The 22515-nt window shown below is 27.6% G+C and overlaps 1 protein-coding gene across 1 annotated transcript; it reads right to left on the bottom strand.

The window, feature by feature from the left end:
• Positions 1–1268: 1268 nt before the first annotated feature.
• On the bottom strand, positions 1269–13873 carry LOC145837238 (lysine-specific histone demethylase 1A-like). The gene is made up of 13 exons (XM_082945032.1): positions 13492–13873; positions 12349–12512; positions 10501–10681; positions 8803–8909; positions 8266–8442; positions 7396–7529; positions 6448–6658; positions 5308–5493; positions 4802–4934; positions 3375–3574; positions 2761–3003; positions 2242–2425; positions 1269–1773 (listed from the first exon to the last, which is right to left on the bottom strand). Exons 1-13 carry the CDS (start codon positions 13697–13699, stop codon positions 1646–1648), a joined length of 2256 nt encoding a protein of 751 aa, XP_082801158.1. The 5' UTR covers positions 13700–13873; the 3' UTR covers positions 1269–1645.
• Between the last annotated feature and the right edge of the window lie 8642 nt (positions 13874–22515).

The following is a 22515-nucleotide window of genomic DNA, read 5'->3' as shown; positions in this document are numbered from 1 at the left end:
CACTAACTGGATCATCAGACCTCTGGCTTGACTGAATTGTTTAAGAACTATATCTTAACGAAACCGGATATAGACTAACAGTAGGTTGTGGCCTGGTACCATATCCAAGGTGGTGAAAACTATTTCAGCTTATACTTTGTTATTCATATTTTATAGTTTATAATAAAATATAATCTCGTAATCAAAGTACATTGAAAAGCAAAGTTTGTAACCTCACAAACAATTTGCAATTAGTAGACTTTATTTATTGAAATAGTACATTATTGTTAAATCATATAGAAGTATCTAAATTAGATTTTTTAAAATGATATAGAACAATTCAATCGTATCTTTACTGTTAGAAAAAAGTATATACTTGTTTGACTACTTTAAGCTTATACAAAGTACTGTCTTTATAGTCGAAAACTTGAGGAATGTATTGTTTGTATTTCAATTCAGTTAAAATCATAGTTTACACGTTTTAAATATTTTTTTAAAACATTTATTTGGTGAATTTTAGATTTTAATAGTACAGTTTAGACTAACATATTAGTTTATTAGTAAAAGTAAATAATAAAATTTACTTTGACCCCGCACTAGGGTAAATCTGTTGCCCCTTAATAATGAAATTTTTGGAATTTTGCTGAGTAAAATTTCTTGACGTTGGAAATCACATAAATATACACATAACAGAAAGTTCTGTCTTAACAAAATTTATTAAAAAAAATTATTTTATGCAAAAATAACGAAAAAAATTCAGCTACTTTTTTAATAACTTTTTTATTTTCTTTAAACTTTATACAAAACTTTCTAAATATGACAAGGAACATTTCCTAACCGTTTCGGGTAATTATCTCAAAAACGTAGTAGTAAATAAATTTTTAGTGAAATAGTCTATTTTATCCTTATTAAATATACCGGTGTAAAGCAAAACTTTCAAAAGTAATTTTTTCCAACAGGCTTGAAGATAGGAAGATAATTCTTTTTGTGCTTTCTATTCATGTGATTTCCCAACGTCAAAAAATTAACTTTGCGAAAGTCCAAGGTTGGGCCAACAGATGCACCCTGCTTCGCATACATTAGAAGTTAGAAAAAAAAAACATAAAACAATTTATTAACGAAAATGTACTAACTCAAACAAACTCACGAATGTCAATTGGTTCCAACTTATAAAAATAAAGTAAACTTTAAAAACAACTTAAAAATATTCATACTTCAGTTAGCAATTTAAACAAACAATTAAAATTTTTAGTTCATTTAATGTATTAATATGACATTCTAGTTCACCGCAAATTTAAATGCTTTATTTTGATATTTTTTAACTGACAAAGAATTTTAAAATGTGCAACTAATTAATAAAAACTTCAACAATCAGCCAAACTTCACAATTATCTAACAACAGTCATTAGTTAACTCGCAAAATCGAACATATATACATAATATATGAAAATTTGCGAGTATTCAAACATTTTTCAAAATGATCTTTTCAAATAGGACGGCGGCTCAGGTATGGCTGTATTGTGACGTCACATCTCATGTAAACTGTATTTTGACGTCACAGCTCATATTAACTATATTATGACGTCACAGCCCATGTAAACAGTATTTTGACGTCACAGCTCATATTAACTGTATTATGACGTCACAGCCCATGTAAACTGTGTTATCACAGACCGTGAAGGTCGGCCTGGTGGAGTTTTCCGAGGTAAAAGTCGGCAATCCTGGCTGATTCCCTGCTACCTGAAAGAAGAGCTCCGTGGACTGTGGCAGGGTAGTTTCTCATCGTGTGTTCGCCTATTAATGTAGTGGTTATTTTTAAAGTTTTACTATGGTTTAACTGTTATAAATTCACAGAAAGAAACAACTTATTTTAAAAATTTACTTATTTACTAAACTATTTTTATGGCTGAAAACACGTTTTAAAAAATCAGCTGAAATAAAGCAAAACAACTGTATCTTATTCTTAGATTCTTAAATAAATCCAAATAGTTTACATAATAAAGTCTTGAAAAAATAAATATACTATTTCTCCTCCAGTAGTGGAGATCTCTAATTTTTTTTTAATCAAAACATTTAATATATCTAAATAGGATATTTAAATACTACCTGTTTTTAATACATTTCACACCTACATGCTTATACTTAATAAAGTACACCTACGAAGAGTATCTAAGTAAATAAAATTTAAAAAAATATCTATTATTAGGTATTTCAGGTTTTAATCATAAGCTAATCATTTATTTGCACATAACATATTCCAACCTGCAAAGAATATTTTTGGTTTTCCCTTCTTCTGCATCAGCACCTCCTTGGCAGTGCTTCCGTGCGAATCGACAGGCAAAGATAATACGTCGTAATCAGCTCCTGTGGACTTCACTTTAACGTATGAGTACGAACCCTTGCTCCACGGGTCTGACTTCCACTTTGTCACAGTTGAATATTTCGGCTGTTGAAGGAAAAAAAGTTGACAATTTTAGTTACTTTCAGACAAAAATACTAGAAATTATTAAAAAATCTTTTTATATCCTTAAGCAGACAATTGGGTAGCAAATTTGTTGCTTCATTTTACACTGAAAAATTCACTTCTAACTTTTAAATAACGATAATCAAACAAAGTTAATTAACAGAACTCGAATTCTAATATTTATAACATACAAATTTATAAACAATGTATGTTATACTTGGTTGATTAAAGATGTTCATTCAAACATAAAACCCAAAACATTTAACTTATAAATCTTAAAAAACAGTTACGAATAGTTAAACAAAAACAACAGCAACCTTATCAACGATGTCGTCACCGAATATTCCCTTCAGCACGTGCATGGTCCTCGCCACTATGACGTCATCGCTGACGTCTTCCATCGCGTTCGCCGCCTTTCCCGCCACCAGAGCGATCACCACCGGCTGCTTGTACATCGTCCAGAACAAAAACAACTCACCGCGAGATGTCGTCGTTCCGGCAACGTGACCGAATAAATGGCGATCGGTGTCCCAGAACGGATGATCGAAGCACAAGATGACCTGCGGGATTAGAAATTTGTTTATATATAAGATATTCTCATATGGTGGTTGAAGCATAAATAATTTTTAGGGTTTATGGATATAGTTTTAGATGTGGTAGATTATAGTGCGATTGATTGTAAATATTAATCTGAAGAAAAAATATTGCAAGTAAGGTAACAGGAATAAAAGTAAAACATTAAATTAATTTTGTTTGTTTATTTCAAATGGATCACAATTAAATCCAACGAAAAACAATCATATTCAATACCTTATTGAGATTACCAAATCCGAGCCTATCAATAGCGGCCACATATCAACACATAAACTTTATTAATTATCTTATATCCCATAGTACCACTACCTAATATACAATTAGATAAAAGTAATACCTTATTCAGATTACCGAACCCGAGTCTATCAATAGCGGCCCTCTTCCACTGTGGCAACGGCGGGTTGAACTCGATGTGCGATTTGCTGCCCACCGGCTCTTTTAGGACACCCAGCGGAATTGTGCAAAGCACGGCGTCGCACCTCACTACTTCTTCCTCGTGGTTGTCGTTCTTCGTATCCTGCACCGTCAGCATGCAGTCTGTTGAGATTATTGTTGATCAAAAACATTATTTCGAATATTTGTACAACAATATTTGTTTATTATAAGATTGTCAGGTAGATAGCAGGCTGCAATATTGTGATTGAATAAAACAATAATTTTTTTTTTTTACTTTATTATGTTGTTTTTCAACTTGCACTTAAAGTTTTGCACGTTTCTTTTTTAATATAAACAGTAAGAAACCATATTTAAATTAAAAATTTATTATGAATAACTTTACAACAACATTTCTCAATGATGAGTTAGTCAGATAGATAGCAATCTGATAATTTGAAATTGCTTTAAGGGCATAGGGGAGGGTAAACACCCTTTTTTGGTTTTTTATCTTATTTTATCAAGTTTTTACTAAGCTACAAAATGCTTTTTACAGATTTAAAAAATTCAAAGTAATTTTTGAGATATAGCCGGTCAAAGTCGGAGCCAACAATAGGTTCCTTATGAGAGGCGCAAACTAAAACGGCAAAAATAGACTATTTCACTAAAAATCTATCTTCTCCTACGTTTTTTGAGATAACTACCTCAAACTTTTAGGAAGTGTTCCTTGATATATTTAGAAAATTCTGTCGGAAGGAATTTTTAAAAAAGTTAAAAATAAAAAAATTATATAAAAAATAAACAAAAAAAACAGTTTTTTTTTTGTCTTTTTATTATAAAATTTTTTTTAAATAAATTTTTTAAATTCCTCCCGACAGAATTTTCTAAATACTGCAAGGAATATTTCCTGAAAATTTGAGGTAGTTATCTCAAAAAACGTAGGAGGAGATAGATTTTTAGTGATTTCTAGTTATTTGCCGTTTTAGTTTGCGCCTCTCATAAGGAACCTATTGTTGGCTCCGACTTTGACCGGCTATATCTCAAAAATTATTTTGAATTTTTTAAATCTGTAAAAAGTACTTGTAGCTTAGTAAAAACTATATAAAATAAGATCAAAAACCAAAAAAGGGTGTTTACCCCCCCCCCCCTATGCCCTTAAACTTCATTCAATTTTACTAGTTGACACTTTTACACTTGAAATTTATTAGACAGTTTTTAAGAGTTTTTGGAAATTTGTTAACAATTTATTTCAAACAAAAACAGTCTGATCATTTTAAATGGAAAATTGTTGTTAATTACACAAACTTTAAAGAAAATCAACTATCACATACTTCCAAAACCTTAATCTGTACAGTCTTTAATAGTTTGCATATAAAATAAACTTCAACTAACACTTGTCGTTGTAGACAATTTTCTTAACAGCTTTGTTGAGTCTTACATCCAGTGTGTCAGCGTAAGCTCGAGGCACTAGAGCGTAACCGTTGTGAACAGCCAAGTGGGCACCAGTGAACTCGTATGCATCATCCTAATATATAATTATTACATTTTGTCGAACAACAATAATATGTTTTTCTATTGTTCGAACTTATTAAAGAGAGAAAAATCTGATTAAGTTATAATTGAATTAAATACTAACGAAACAAAGATGCTTTGACTTAAATCAATGATTATCACTAAAAAACGTGATTGTTTTGGTTTTAAAATACATTTTATTAACAGGTATGCTACATACCTGACCCCATAGGTACAAACTTATTCAGTAAACTAAAATTTACTAAACTATTATAAATAGAAGAGAGAAAAATCAAATAAAAACGGTTGAGGGGTACTATATACCAAGCCAAAGACAAATTGACTATGAAAAACTATTTATAAAATCATACATGTATGTTACAAACCTGGTCCCACTGTCTCAAACTAAGTGACTCCAAAGGTGTTGCGTTAGCGAACTCCAGGTTGGCGCAGTGCCAGTCGAACAGCTGCCGGTCCTTCCTGCTCAGGTACATGCCTGAAGGTTCGTTCTTCTCCAAAACTTCTATCTCCTTCTGCAGCTTGCGCACCTCCTCCGACGTGTTGTCGAACAACTGTTTGTGATTTTATTTATAAAAAATAGATTGTTCTAGCCTTGAACTGAGTTGTTTTTTGTTGGGAAACAGCTCGAGTAATTATAAAGCAGCCTGATAAGAACAGCTGTGTATGAGATTTTATTTCTGTTTTTGGTTTACTTTTAAGCGAAAACACGTTTTAAGCCTCAAATTATTTTTCACTTTCCGAGGACAGCTGAGGACTATGTTTAATAATAACTTGAGTAATTATAAAGTAATTACTTATAAGAACAACTGTGTATGAGATTATATTTCTATTTTTGGTTAACTTTTATTTCAACACTTTATATCCTGAAATCGTTTTTGCTTTCTCCGAGGCAAAAAATCTAGTCAGAGCCACTGCATGCTATCCTGGTTACTTAAGAAAAAATTCTGAGTCATTTTAATTTTTTTTAAACTTTTTAAACTTCTATCTCCTTCTGCAGCTTCCGCACCTCCTCCGACGTGTTGTCGAACAACTGTTTGTGATAGGTTTTAAGGACTTTTTAATTAAAAATCTTTTAACAATTAAAAGTAGTAATTGTGTGTGAGATTGGAGGTTTGTTTGAGTAAAAGCTTAAATTTTATGTTTTAAATAATTATTTTTTTTAACTGAGTTGCTTTCTGTTTATGTAAATAAAAACCAACTACTAAGTTTCATAAAAATTAAGTATCCTGGTAATTTATTAAGTTTATTGATAAAATAACCAGCCGTAACCTGCCCTAAGCCAAAGGTACTGTACAAAAAACCAAGTACTTACTGTTTTATAAACTAAAAATAACTAGGAAAAATTTTAAACAATACCTAAGTATATAAGGACTGCATGAAACTGATAACTGTATAATCACAGACGTTTAACATTTTAGTTATCAAAGTAAAAAAGCACTTAGCACAACCACAGCAAACTGTTCAACATTGTTAAATAATCTGCATAACAAATCAAAACTACAAACCTTGACGGCAGACTGCCACTGTTTGTGGATGAGCTGCAGCGCGGGAGTTTTCACTTTCTTCTGAGCTTCCATCTGGAACTTGTTCGCATGCTCGAACACTTTCACCTTCAGCATCTGGTACTCGTCCAACAAGTTCTTCTTCTTCTCGTACATCTGCTTCAACTGCTGCCAGTGCTCGTTCAACTTCTTCTGGAGGCGTTTCTCTTGCACTCTGCGTGATTTTTGCAATTGATAAAAACTTTTGTTAAATTTTTTAGTTTATAACAAAATAAAGTTTTGAATTTTAATTGTTGCAGTGTTGAGTTTTAAACAGTATTATAGTTATTTTTAAGACATATGAAAACAGTTGTCTCATTATCAGAACATAGGTAGATATTGTAATTTTAATCAAAAACAACATTTTTATATTTCAATAAACAAAACTTGTTTAATTAAAAATATTTCAAGTTTATAGATTTAAATTATTTGATAGAACATATTAAAAATGTTAAAATAAATAAATCATATTTTATAATAAAAAGTACCAATTTAAATTTTTTGTATTTAGGAGCTTCTACTTTTCTCTAATCTATTTATTTATTTTTATTATTATATTATTCAACAAACTCACTTTATAACCAATTTAATTGTTTCTCCCAGTAACTAATTTCCACTTATTTTATAAAACTTAAAAACATATATAACAAAATTCCTGTTATTACACTCAACAAATTGAAAAACCATTACATAGTTTACTTCTTACAAAAACTTTATGACACTAAATGACAAGTTCAATAGTTTCTCCAAGCGACAAATTCTTACAGACAAAATTAACAAAATAATTACAATTACTTATTTAATAACCAAAACAAAATACTATGTCAACTGAAATAATTCTCACTCAATTACCAAGTTCTTCAACTAATATAATAGTAGATTTAAATAAAACTACATAAATAATAAACTCACTTAATAACAAGCTCGATTGTCTCCCCTAATGACAAGTTCTTCCACTTGTCTCCCTTGTTCCTGCTGATGACTCCTGTTGCTTCCAGCAGCAAATTGAATTCCTTCTCAACCATGTCGTCCTTGCGGTTGTTCACCTTGAAATCGCGTAAACACTTAAAACTGATTGTAGATCGCTACGTAAACAAAAGCACAATAATACAAACGTTTATAACTCGTTCTAAATTGGTATGTATATGCAAAATGATGACAATTAAATACAGCTCACCTTGTTCGAGCGTTTGTAACCCGTGCTTGATTGCTTTGCAGACAAAAGTACAAAAATATTAGTTATATTTTTATGGATCACCTTATTCAAATGTTTATAATTAGTACTAGATTGCTAATGGTGAGTAATTAAAGATAAAATTTAATTGTTTTGGCAAGCAAAAAGTATTTTTAGAGCGCACAAAATTCTAGAGAAAAATAAACAAATTTTACATGTTATTGATAACTAAAACACTTCAGTTAATTCAGTAATGTATAATAATGATGAAATAAATTTACGATAAGTTATAATTACACAATAAAGAGCGCAAATAAAAAGGAGCAGATAAAAAACTGAGTTTTTTATTTGTTATCATTGCATAGCGCATGAAACAGAGTGTTAAATAAAGAACTTTAAATTTAAAATTGTATAATAATAATATAATACCTATAATTTTCAAATAATAAACATGATTAAAAACAGTTATTTCAAAGCACAAAAAATAAAAAAAATAAACCAAGTTAACAGAATAATCCTATCAAAAATAAAACTATAGTTTATTATTTTTTTAATGTTTGAGCCATAATAGTTTAGTATAAAAAAAACACTCGATCTATTCAACTTACAAGTTTTCCATCTACCCCGTATATAGAGCAGGGCGACTTTATCGTGATAAGCTCCAAGTTCAACTGCTTTCTCAGTATCGTGATGGGGTTTCCCCCCAAACCGGTCACCACCATGGCGCCGAGGTCCGCCCTAAAGTCGTCCTTTTCGAACGTCGATATCCTGCCCCCGACCCTGTCCTGCGAGCAAATAGTTTGTAAATTAATTTTTGCTCGACGCTCGGAGCTCTAAAAACAATACAAGTTGCGTATAAAAATTCATGCTATGTAATATTTTTATTTACATTTTAAGACGTTTTAACGCTAAACTTGTTTCAAAATAGGATGAACTTATTAATTTAAGTTAGCGATGCAAAAAATAAATAAAGTTTGACTTTGTATAAAACATTGCTGGTTAATTTCTAAAAGTGCGCGTATTTTAAATTTTGTTGATAACTTTTTTTTAAACAACATTAATTTTACAACTGTTAACTATTTTTTAAGCTTTGATTAGATTTTTTTTTAGATTGTGTCGTTTATTTTTCATAACATTTCACCCACCCTGGCTTCAAGCACAGTGACTTCCATTCCCAGCGATTGCAGTTGTCTGGCGGCAGAAAGTCCAGACATTCCCGCACCTATGACAACTATCTTCGTCTTCTGAATCTCTGGTAAAATAATTTATATCATTTAGTATATATTTATTATATCAGCTAGCATGAAATGTAAAGTGAAATTAAAAGTACTGTAACAGGGTTTTCGAAGATTTTCAAAAAAAAATTCAGGTTTTGTAAATTTCTTCCAATATTTTGAAAGCAAAACTCTTTTGTTCATTTCAAGTAAAAAACTAAATCTAAAGTAAAAAAAAATCATAAGTAGAACAAAAATATTGAAAGATACTGTAATTGCAATTCAAATGTGTTTAATAACAAATAAAATAATATAGTATATTATAGACTTTTCGTGTGTAATCAAAACTTCATTATTTTACATGTAAAAATTGTTTAAAACTACAGGTTTTTTAGTGGTTTTGTTGAAGATTACAAGTTTTTCAAGGGTTCGAGGTTTTTTAGCAACCCTACATAAATTTACTTAGCTAAAAATAAAATGAAAAACAGAATTAAAATAAAATCACTGATTTACTTTATACAGATAAAAGGTAAACTGTAATACAATAATATATCTTTGTACCTCAGAAAGTAAAAAGTTTTGACCAAAATACATTTAGTGTTTATATTTTTTTTTCCAAAACTAACATTACAACACTACATTTAAACTTTTTCCTTAGAATAAAAAGTATAAAAAAACATAGTCAAATTTTAATGAATTTTAAAATTAATGAAATTTTTATCAACAAATAATAAATCAATAAAATAGATAACAGACTAAAATAAAAATAAAGCTAAAAAATTCAAGAGTTTATGGTTAACTTGAATAAAAAGTTTATGAAATTGAAAAGTTTTCAACTAATGTTATTTCTTGCTGTTTTAAATTTTTACAGTCAAAAACTTAAAAAAAAAGGTTTTTTGATCAACTTTTCCAAAAAAAATGGTCTAAAATATAAAATATCCGATTAGCAACAAAAATATGTAAAGTTGATATGAAAAATATGTGATTTATTTAACAAATTTTTATAATTCCATTGTGAAAAATTAATTTATAATTTTAAAATTATAGTTTTTCTTTTTAAATAGGATATAAACTGCGTTAAAAATAACTGGTTATTACACCTAAGCAATATAATAAAACAATTTATGTGGTCAAACTTATATGTGGAAAGAACGCGGTATTTTAAAACAATGAAATTATAAATTAATTAATATTACTGTAAATTAATTTAAAAATAATTTAAATGATTAGAAATACAAGTAAGATTATGGGTATTAAAAATCAATGAACTATAAGATTACAAAAGTTTATATATCTCAAGTTAAATTTAGAAATATTATTGAAGAAATTTTAAATAAGAAAAAATATCTTTAACAAACATATTTATAACAAAATTAGAGCGTAAAGCAAAAAAAATATTTAAAAAAAGTAACAGCAGTTGGATGGTTAATAATAAAAAATTTCAACTAAATTATAAATACTTAAACATGTTATTGCTTAAAATTTATTCCAAACCTATACCATATTTCAGTGACATTTTAAACAAACTATCAAGTTCGTTCACCAGTTTACACAAATATACTTGCATAACAAACACTACAAGATATAAAAACAATAATCATTTTCATTCTGTTGCAACAAACAACTCACGCCTTGTGGGGTGTATTTTCCTGAAAACCCCGAAGTTTATGTAGCCGTGCCTGGAAAGGAAGGAGTGGATTTTGGAAGCGAGCGAGTCGGCTTTGTCGAAGTAAATTCCGTCCTTGGTCAGGCCGATCTTTGCCACGTCGTACACTAGCTCGTTTTTGGGGTTGTCTATCCATTGTTGTAACTGAAAATAGAAATTTACCTTTACACTTGTATTAAAAAAAAAATATTTTAAGGGTTTGTAAATATCTTTAATTGTCTCAGTAGGATCTGAATAAGTAGGAATTTTGTCTATGTTGTCATAAATGTCTATCCATTGTGTTTAAGCAAAATAAACAGGAATTATAATATGGACATAGTTTTAATGTTGGCCACACAAAATAACTATGTTTTTATACTGTTTAAAAATCCATAAGAAATATTGTAACTGTATATACTGCCGTTTTAGTTTGCGCCTCCCATAAGAAACTTCTTGTTGCATCCGACTTTGACCAGCTATATCTCAAAATTATTTTGAATTTTTAAAATCTGTTAAAAGCATCTTGTAGCTTAGTAAAAACTATATAAAATAAGATCAAAGTGTAAAAAAAAGTTTTTACCCCCCCCCTAATGCCCTTAACTACTTTTGGGTTTGAATTATTTGTAATCTATGTTATAACATAACTGAGGTTCATATTCCATAGGGGAGTGCAATGGTATAATTTACACAGCTACAAGTTGCTCTTAAATTATAATTAATTTTAGCAGGGTTTTGAGATAAAAAGTATCAAGTATTATCAGGTTGTATAGGCTAACTTGAAAAATAAAACCTTTTATTTGAAATCTATTTTCTCAGAAAGTTTTAAATAAACTTTTTAAGTATAAGAAAAACTTAAAAATTGACAATATTTTAATAAAAATAAATTTATTAAAATATACTTTAATTTGAGTTTTTTTTTCAACATAGCTTTTGTAATAATACAGAAGAAAGAAGCTGCAATTTTTTGTTAAGTTCAAAGCTTTAACCTGAAAAACCTTGCAGATGTTATGTGGTTAATTTTAGTTAATCAGTTTAAATAATAAACTTTAACAATATAGGCCAGGGTTTCCCAAAGTGGGCCAAGTGGCCCCCTAGGGGGCCATGATAGATACTCAGGGGGCCACGAGCAGCAAAGGGGGAAGAGGGGGGGCATGAGCAGTAAAGGAGCCACAGGGGGGCCATGAGGCCATAACTTAAAACTTACACTAGATATTCTTGAGTAGCAGATGAAAAGCAAAAATAAAAAATAAAAAAGGTCTTATGTGTATTTTATGGTAGTTTAGAAACTTACACTAGATATTCTTGAGTTTTAGATGAAGAGCAAAAAAAAAGGTTTTATGTGTAAGTTTATGAGTAATTTTGTTGAAGGGGGCCATTGATTTTTCAATTTCTTTAAAGGGGGCCATTTGCAAAAAAGTTTGGGAAACCCTGATATAGGCATTATTTTTAAAATAAAACTTGGTGTTTTACATTTACTAAATGTAGCTTTTAGTCTTTAAACTAAAGGCTTAAAGCAAATGTATTTTTGTTTTAATCTTATAATCCTTATTAAAACAGTTCATCTGAATAAAAAATATTAAAATGTTTTAAGCACAAAAAATTATAATTTAAAACCTCAAGTATAGTTTAAAACAAATAATAAACATTGAGATATTTTTTAGTAGAAAGGCTTTTTGTCATAAAGCTGTCAGAAAATAATTGCCAATTGGTTAACTTTGATATACAAAGGAATAAAAAAAAAAACAATGAAATTTTGTCACACAATACAAACAAAATTCGAAAACCAATAAAATTTTTATTTTTAATTCTGTACAACACACAACTAAACTCACAAATTTGTTTCTTATTTTGAAGTACAAGTCTCGGATCTTTGCGTTGGCAGAAACGACCTCCGGAAAGTTTTCTTTCTCAATTGGGGTGAGCTGGTTTCTCAACAGCCTCGATTGAAACGCGGCTCCCGCGCATTTTGCTGCTGCATTATCGTCGCCATAGCGATCTGAACAAATATATATGATTTCAATAATAGTCTTTATTAATTCAGTCTACAATGTTTCACTGTGAAACAAATCTTCAGTATGTAGTATTTTTCCTCTGATTTATTAGCGTTCTTTAATTTAATGGAATAGTTATCTTGTCAACATTAGAAAATTGAAGTGTATACCAAAGAATTAAGTTTTAAAACAGATACTTACCATTTTCATTTCTCATACTTTGTTGTATATTTTAACTTTTATTTCAATTTACATTAGTTTATCTAAAATAAAAACTAGTTTTACCAAAAAGTTAAAATTGTCAGAAGAAAGATAAACAGCTTAATTTTAATTTCTAGAAGATAACTTATGTTGTTTTTAACTGCTTAAAACTTTTTTTAGAGATATAAACATGCTATTATGTTTTTTACTATTGTAAAATCTTTCCCTTAATACTTATAATATCTGTTAATCTTTTCATTATCACTGCTTTTATAATATGTTTTAAGTAAAATTCTTTGTTACTGGAAGAGAAGTGTAAAAATACTCTGAAATTACTTGAGTATTAAAAATAAAGAAATTTTAAACCATTTTATAAAAAACCAGAGTTAATTATTAAAATATACATTTAAATTTTTTTATGAACTTTAAAACTTTTAGATTACTTTATGATTAATTTTTTTTGGCCAGTTTTTAATCACTAAAAAGTATCTAATGTCTATTCAAAAATAATTAGTAGTTATGTCATGGTTCCCAACAAGTTAAAAGGACAAATCCTGAATTACTAGAAGTCACTGATAAAAATTCAAAAACTAGTCACGTTGAAATTAACTTTTCCTTTTTAAAAGGCTTAATTTCTTATAAGGAAAGAATTCTGTTCGTTCAAGATGAGCTGTATCCAGAGTTTTTCAAAACAAATCTAAACAGGCGAGTGGCAACACTAAAATCTGCACGGTTAAAATAAGCTTAGGTAAGCTGATACACTTTGAATATTCAAACTTCTACCTTTTTTCTGCGGATCAGTCTGTGGTTCACTTTGTTGGGCTTTCTGTGGAGCTTTATTCTGTTGATTCCTCTGTGGAGTTTTCTGCAAATTATTCTGTTGATTTTTCTGTGAAGCATTCTGTTGATTTTTCTGTGAAGCATTCTGTTGATTTTTCTGTGAAGCATTCTGCGGTGGAGCTTCTGGTCCGTCGTATTCCGGATTGTTCATCTGATGCTTTTTGGTGTTGTAGTGAGTGAGAAGGGCTTTCTTGCCAGTGTTGGACAGGGAGCCAGTGAAGTCGCAAAACTTGCAGTAGAACTTGTTGTCGTCTTCGGGGACTCTTTGAACCCAGCCTTTGTACAAGTCATCATCGTACCACTCGTCATTGAAATGTGATCTCCATTTAGCCATGTCAAATAGCTTAATGCAAAGTTTTAGTTAATTGTTTAAAAAAAAATTGAAATATCTGGAAAAATTATATTATTTATGCTCAAATCCTTTTGAAGTCTGCCTGCAAGGAATAGCTCTTTTTTTTACAAAATAAACTTAAGGTTTCATAAATTAATTTGAGATAATAAAAATAGTTAGTCATTTAACTACTTGACAACTCAATTAAAATTAGTTTAAGTATTTTTAATTGAGTTGTCAAGTAGTTCAACTACAAATAAACACCATCAAAAAATTAAAAATTATTAAAAAAAAAAGTTTTTAGAAAAGCTTTTTACTTCATAATAAATAAAAAAACTTTAGGTTCAATTGTAAACCATTTATTTAAAGCAATTTAAAAATTTAAAATCAATTAGAATACTTTTATATATCATTCTAACTACAAAGTACTTAATAGTCCAATGTTACCACTTTTACAAAAAAAATCATTTGTTTTTATTATTTTACCACATAAAGCTAGAATAAACAAAAAATGAAAAAAAAACTTATCTTTAAGATTTAGTCTTTTTATATTTAAACATTGTTAAAGTTTTTATTAAACTGTCAAAAATATTCTGTAAACATTGTATAACAGGACATTAAAAATATTCCAAAATGAGAAAAAGAATTGTTTGATTTTATGACTGATTCAGTTTAACCAATGTTTTCTTAAGCTTATTATAAAATAAGTGTTTTCTGAGTTTCCTGTGCAGTTGGGAACCATGATTAATAGCATTTAAACAAAAACATTACATATGTACTTATAACAAAAAAATATGTTATTCTAATATTCAAATTTTAAAATCTTCATCAATAATATGTACAGGTTGCTTGCTTTAAAATCTTGTGTTTACTAAAAAATGAATGAAAATAATTAAAGGAGATATAGAACTCTAAGTAATAATTAAGATCAACTAGTAAGTAAAACTTGCATAAACATATTGATACTACATACTAATTTATTTAAAATTAGATCTCATATACTGCTCATTTCAAGGCTATAGTTGTCCATAAAACTCCTGTAATGTGCATTAAATAAAGACTTATATCTAGTTTCTGAAAATTACTTTGTTGTAATAAAAAAAGAAAATTATTTTATTTCAGTTATTATTTTAGTTTGTTAATACAGTTACTTAGTTAGTTAAATTACACAAATAAAATAAAAATTTACAAGTTACAAATTTGATGGTCTTCTTTTTATTTAAAATAAACTTCAAAAGCTCTTGTAAAAAAAATAAACTTAAAGATTTTGATTGTCTTTACAAACTAACGTTCACAAAAAAAAAGATCTTATAAACTTAAAAATTCTTAGTTATTAAGTCAGTAATCAATATTGAAATCTTACACATTAATAAACACCTTAAAAGTCTATTACTACAAAAACAACTTAAAAAAGTTGGAATGACTAAAGCAAATATCTTTTTTTAATTACCTCATATTTCAAGTTATAAAATTAAATTGTATTAATCATAGCAAAAACTTTAAAAAATAATTAACTTTATCATACTAAGAGTATGTACAACTGTTTAATAAACAAAACTTAATTAAAACTTTGTCCTAAGTTTTAAAACGCTTTTCATTTTTTAGCTTTTATAAAAAAGACTCTAAAAACATCACTATTAGAAGTTTGAAATAATAAAAACTGTTTTTCTTTTAATGTAGACTTATCCTTTAAAACTATACATGCAGTTAGTTGAAAAAGAACAGTAAATCTTATGTTTATACAACTCAACAGTAAACTAAAAGTTTTGTTTAATGAAAAATTAAAGTCTAAACAAAAGCTCTTAATCAAAATACTACATACTGTTTAGCAAAGTTAAACTTAACTTTTGGAAAAATGTTTTGTATGCTTAAATGTATAAGTTTTTACAAGTTCAAATAATCTTTTATATTGGTATATCAGCTACCACATGCTGTGTTTAGTTTAAAAAATCTAAATGGTGCAAAGGAGAAAACATTTTTTAATACTAACTTGAAAGATAAAAATTTTATTAGTTTTGATTTTTTTACTTTTTTGTAAAACATGAATTATAAATTTAAAAAGTTATAGTGTAAAATGTATAAATATAATCTTTTCTAGTCAATTAATAAATTATTTTCTGAATCTAAATCAAATCTGAAAATGAAACACAAAGGTCTTTGAAAATAAAACTAACTTTTAATATAATTAAAAAAATGAAAAAATATGTTTACTACTTTGCATTTAAAACTTTATACAATACTGACCATATCTAAATAAAAGATTGAAAATTTATGCAATGTACAAAAACTAACTTGTAACTAATACTTAAAAACTTAATTTAAACATTAAACATCTTTGGACCCCAATGACCTAAAAGACATCAGGGCTATAAACTTATTCCTAAAAGTTTTACATACATTCATTTCTAAAATATGCTTTGGAAGAAAAGATTAGTGCTTCATTGAAATCTAATACTATAATTAGTTTTGTTTATAAAAAATCATACTATAGTTCCCATTAAATAGTTTTTTACTAAAACATGACTACTAAATTCTAAAATGTTTTTATTGAGTGTAGTACTCAATTAAGTAAATACCTAGACTAAAAAAAAAACGATTAGAACCATCAAAAAAATCAGTCTCAGTCTTTTACAAACATTTCAAAAAGATCTTTTGTTTATTAAAAATTTCAATTTTTATTCAAATAGAATTTTATTTCAATAAGAATTGAAAATGTTTGTTTTTTATAAACAAAAGATCTTTTCGAAGTTCTAACCATTTTGGTTTTTGTTTAGTCAGGTTTTCAATCCTGTCATGTCTATAGAATCAAAAAAGGCAGACTACCTTAATCTCATTTTAATTATTAAGTACCTGGTATCAATTTTACTTTGCAATTTAATAAGAACAGTTGTTTGTAAAATAGTTTTGAAGATGTCATTTTTTGTGTACATAACAAAAAATATTTCAGTAACTTTAGTAAACATGTGCTTTAAATTTGTATATTGTACAAGTTTAAGCATTTTGATGAAATTTGGATTTCATGTGCCAGAACATTTGCAATAAAAGTTGCTTATCTTTTTATTGAGACATTACTAGATTTAGTTGTTATAAGAATTTATTATACTCAAAACCAAGCTGGTTTAAGATTTGCTTACAATTTTAATAGTGCAATCTTGTTTTTCTATTACTGTCAAAACATTTACAGGGTTTCCTATCTTTTAAAGATAAATAAACAGCTAGACTGAGTTTATGTTAAAATTATTAACACTAATTTAGAACAGCCAAAAATTTGAAGAATATTTAAGAAAATAAGTAAAATTTTAAGTTATATTGACTAGGCTGAGACACTAAAAAAAAAACTAGGCTGTGTTCTTCAAAAAAGACTTCAAACAAGTATGAGTCAGTCTGAGTTTCCTAAACGATCTTGAGCTAGCACAATACGCATTTGTAAAACATGATTTAAGGTCATGGATTGTAATAGAGATCTTAACTTTATTTAAAACTTAATTGTTTCTATTGTATTCTTTTATATCTTACATCTAAAATTAGAACTTGCTATGAATTGCCACAGATGGGTTGCCACTAAAAAAGTTCTGAAATTTCTAAACCGAATTCTTAATTTAAATTAATTCAAAATTACATAACCAAAGTCTTGAAATTACTTAAAGTTTCAAGTTTTGTTTTTTTACAGGTTAAAACATCAGTTTCATTTAACTACTTAACTTTGATTGCATGCCATGTTTTTATCTAATTTAATGTTCTTTCCTGATTTTTTGACTTTGTGGTAACCCTGTATATACTTCATAAAGTTTTTTATGGAAACTATTTAATTTTATCATAGAAAATAGACCTTTACTGTAATAGGATTGTCAATCTTTGAATAAAAAGTGATCCTGAGTGACCAAGTCTGAGCTAAATCAAACTAGCCTGAGTTTATGAGAAAATTGTAAAAAAAAGCATAGTTTAAGCTATAGATCTGATAAAACTGTAAGTCAAGCTTAAATACTTAATAATATCAAAATGACTTAATAAACTCATAAATTTTAGTGAAAAAATTAAAACTACAAAATCTTTCCTAAGATTCAGGAAGAATATTTAAACTATGCTAAGTTTCACAAAAAAAACTTTAAGCTAGCCTGAGTCTTTTAAGAGTTCAAGTAAATCTGATTTTGCTGGAGTTCTTCAATTTCACAATAGCCTGAGTTATTCTGAGAAGCTTGAGTGTGAGGCAATCCTAGTATGTGTAATGCATTTTAGTTTAAAGCATCAGTCTCTTTAACATATTATGGATTATTATTGCCATTTAAAAAATCCTTATGGCTTATAGTTCAAATGTTATCACTAAAAATAAAAAACTTGAGTTTAGAGTTTCTCTACAAAATCCACATGAGAAAAAAAGACACTCTTTTCCACAAGATTCAAATGATCTTGAAATAAATAAATAAAAAAATTAATCTATAAAAATGTAAAACAGAACAATATTTATACTAGATTAAGACATTTTTAAAACAAGATAAGAGCTGATGACAGGGTTGGCAATCTTACAAGTAGAAAAGACTTTTAAAATCTTGAGTCTACTTGAATCTTTTAAATAATCTGAACAGGATTCAAAATTACCTGATTTATTCAGAGTAAGCTTCAGTTTGTCTTAAATCTAAAAACAGCCTGAAAGTTGGAAAACCCAGGGAAATCTATTAGGAGTTGAAAGAAGAATATTCTGTTAATCTTATTAAGGATGTATGAAAGATTGAAACATATTATTCTTAATAACATTATCTATTACATATGAAAACAGATGAGACATTACCTAAATCTTTGGTTGAATTTTTTTTTTTTTAATTATTTACTTTTTGTATAGAGTCTGTGAGTTATTGGAGTCTATTTTTACAGTATAACTTATACAATTTTAATACAGTAATCACGTTAGTTTATTACTATTTTAAATTAATCGAAGACGTTGTTTTTTTTTTTTGATTCTTAAGTCATTTGTAAAAAACACATGAATCATAAATTTTATGATTTATAAACTCTTCTCTCATTTTTAAAGATTTCTGTAAAAATTTTTATATACATTTTCATTGTAAATCATGTACATTTGTATTAACTTAATTTGGTACTTTCATAGAGTAGGGATTAGTAAACTATTCTGTATTTTATATTTCTTAATTTTATATGATCTCGGATAAAAGATCTCTGAGATTAACTCCTGCGTATTTTATGGGCTCAGAACAAAATGTTTTATATTTAAAGTCCAAAATATTTAAAAGCATGACTCTTGATCAAAGATTTATAATGCTCTATGTATGTTTTTTTTATTTAGAACTTTATTCAAAAATCAATATCATTTTATATTAAAACATATTGATTCTGCTGCTCAAAGAAAATATAAAAATAAATATTGTTAGGAGTTTTTTTTTTTGCCAAATTCCGTGGTTTAAATTAAACGCAGCGTACATCTAGAAATGTCATTAAAGACATATGATTCTTAGAATAAAACATCAATAATATTAAAATTTATCAAACTAACTTACCATCAAGAATCTAGAACTAATAACCATTAATTTGTTTTAACCGATAGATATAATTTACTTATTTATGTAATATATTCAAAATACAAAGTAACAATCGATTTTTTTTAAACTTGTATGTACATATAATGTCAGTTGTTTAAAAATATGGAACAAAGTATCTACGTACAAAAAACAGTTTTTTTTTTAATTTCCAAAAACTTTGTAAAATAATCTTTATTCTTTTGTTATCAGGCTTAAAGAATTTGAAACATCTTTTACTAGACAACTTTTTTAAGTGGACTACTACTTTATATGATATTCTAAATACTTGTCAAAACTTAATACAATCAAAAGTAATAGAAACAGTTTGTCTTTAAGTTTAACCTAATCGTTATCTGTGATAATTTTTTTTTAAACTTTGTAAATTGTTTTAATAAGTATTTGATGTTATTTAAATAAAATTTATTACTGGTTGTAGATTTATGTTCTATAATTACAAGTTGTGGTAATTCTTAAAGACAAACTTGCTGTGCTAAAATATGAACAAATAAAAAGTTATTTGTTTTATCAAATTTTATACTAGGTAAAATACATAATAAGTTTAGTGTTGTTGGATGCCAGGGGCGTAGCGTTGGGAGGGAAACTGGCGCATGCGTGCCACCGAAAAAAAAAGAAAAGAAGTAAAAAAGGAATATAATATCTTTATCCTTTATTGTCTTTTTTTTCTGCTTAATTTGCCTTTTTCAACTATGTTTATCTAGTATTCGAAAGGTTAAACGAATTTTTGAATAAAAATTAGTGTCAAGTTATGGAAATTAACCAATATACTGATTCGGTGCGCAAGCGAAAGTGCGCAAGCGAAAGTGCGCACCAATGTTGATGAAAAACTCCATAAGGAAAAATTTTATAACTTCATTAATTTCATAAGAATTTAGACACAAAAAGAACGCAACTAATTAGTGCACCGCAGTAGTATAACCTTATGACAGATTTTTCTACAAAAAGTTTACAAAAACACGTCACGCTTGAAAGAGAATTAAACAATTTTAATTTTTTATGCTACAATAAATATTAAGACTACTGCTAGTTTTCTGATCTTTATTTCTGTAAACATACAAGAAAAAGCGTGTCGGCCTATGAGAATTAAAAAAATACTAGTTATAAAGTTGGTCTATTTTAACTTTTGTGTAACTTTTTTAAATTATGTGCAATGAGGTGTTGTTATCACTGTTGTATTGTATGTTAAAGAAATTGATGTTTTTTTTTGTAAATAAAACAGATACTTTTGTTTATTTTTAAATGTATAAAGTTTACTGTAAGTAATAAAAACAATTTTTATTTAGTAAATTTATATTCGTGCAAGTATAAGTAATCCTAATGATGTTTATACTTTTTTTAATTGTTTAATTTTGTGATTTATAAGTACTTTTTAAAACAGTTACATCGAACTTATTTTAATTTATGAATTTATTTCAACTATATTACTTATAAAAAGACCTTTTTATAGCTAATTACACAAGTTTTAACTTAGATAATTTTTTGAGAAAAAGAATTGCGCACCCCCTGACCAAAATACCACGCTACTGTGGGATGCTATTGGTATTTTTATCTGTTATACGAGAAGTCATATAGTACTGTACAAGACGTTATACCCGAGTGGTGAGCGGCTCGATAACCAAAAGGTTTTTTCGTGATCCAGGTCCCGGGACCAAATTTTTTTAACGATTTTGTTTTTGTCGTTTAATAAATATTTAGCTTATTTGTTTTATACTATATAAAACTTGCTAGACAACTTATAAAACAAAAATATTTCGCTAAACCCTATAAAAACATATTCTAAAATCAAACGATTAACTATTATTATACAGTAAGACTTTTTTACTAAAAAATAGGTTTTAAGACTTATAACATTTTGTTTTGAGATAAAGCTCAATATAATTGAATCTATGTGTAATATACTTTTTATATTTGGTCTTAAAAAACTTTATAACCTATTTTTACGAATAATTCTGTTTTAGTATTTTTCTTAACTCTTAAAATTGAAACGAGTCCTAAAGGCACAAAGAAAAAGTTGCACTGGAGCACAAAATTGCACGAGGGAACAAAATTGCACAAAAATGTCTCCCTCAAAATTGTCTGCTAATGCAAAAGTATCTTCGTGTAATTTTGTGCAATCGTGCAATTTTGTATGCTCGGTCAAATTGTTTATTAAATATGTATTAAAACTGTTTAATGTATTAATGTATTTCTGATAAAATCTAAATTCTAAGACCTTATTTTCGAGCATTTCTTTTTTTCTGTTCAATAAATTATTCACTTATCTAACATTTATTTTGGTCAGTTTGAGTCAAGAAATTAATTTTTACATAATACTTAAAGCTGTAGAAGAGAGTACAACAAAAATTTTAAATTAGTTTTATATATTTTAGTATATATGAGCTTTTTTAATTACTTAGTTTAGTTTAATTATACAAAACTTTTTTGCATAGTTAATGTGCACAGATTATGATCAGCTTGAAGACCGGTGCTCTAAACAGCAACTGTGGTCTTTTTGTTAAATTATTTTTATGATTAAAACCGAAATAGAAAAAGTTTAACTAGTAATTAGGAAAAGCAATTTTATAATTCAGTTCGGTCGCTTAAACATGGACTATCATTTGCAAAATGAGTTTTTCATTACAAACGCAAAATTAGGTTAGTAAACTGTAGTTAGATACAAAAATGTTATAATAACTTTCAGAAAAAATTCACAAAATCTGGCCAACATAAAAAGTGTCTGCTAAACCATAACGACAAGCTACAATTCAGTGGTGTTTTTGAGATTATTTATTCAATATGTTACAATTTAATATACAAGCCACTTATACATATAGTTATATGGCAATAGAGCCAATATTAAAAAGTTCAGTTATAATCATGAACACTTAATAAAACAGATACTACTCTAGCACACTTCATCTATTTTTCTATTATTATTATAGGCTCAGTTAAAATAACTTAAGAAAAAGAGCTCACTTAAGTGTTATTACACACAATAAATTACCAATAAAAAAAAATTAAAATAAGAAAGATAATATCTAATAGTAAAAAATTGTGCAATTGTGCATACTTTTAGTTTCTACTTCCATTGAAAAAACTTAATAAAAC

The sequence above is a fragment of the Thalia democratica genome, chromosome 5 (genome assembly GCF_965202585.1).
Source record: "Thalia democratica chromosome 5, ktThaDemo2.hap1.1, whole genome shotgun sequence".
Classification (NCBI taxonomy): domain Eukaryota; kingdom Metazoa; phylum Chordata; class Thaliacea; order Salpida; family Salpidae; genus Thalia; species Thalia democratica.
The sequence above is the reverse complement of the archived record's forward strand: the minus strand, read 5'-3'. Positions and strand labels throughout refer to the sequence as shown.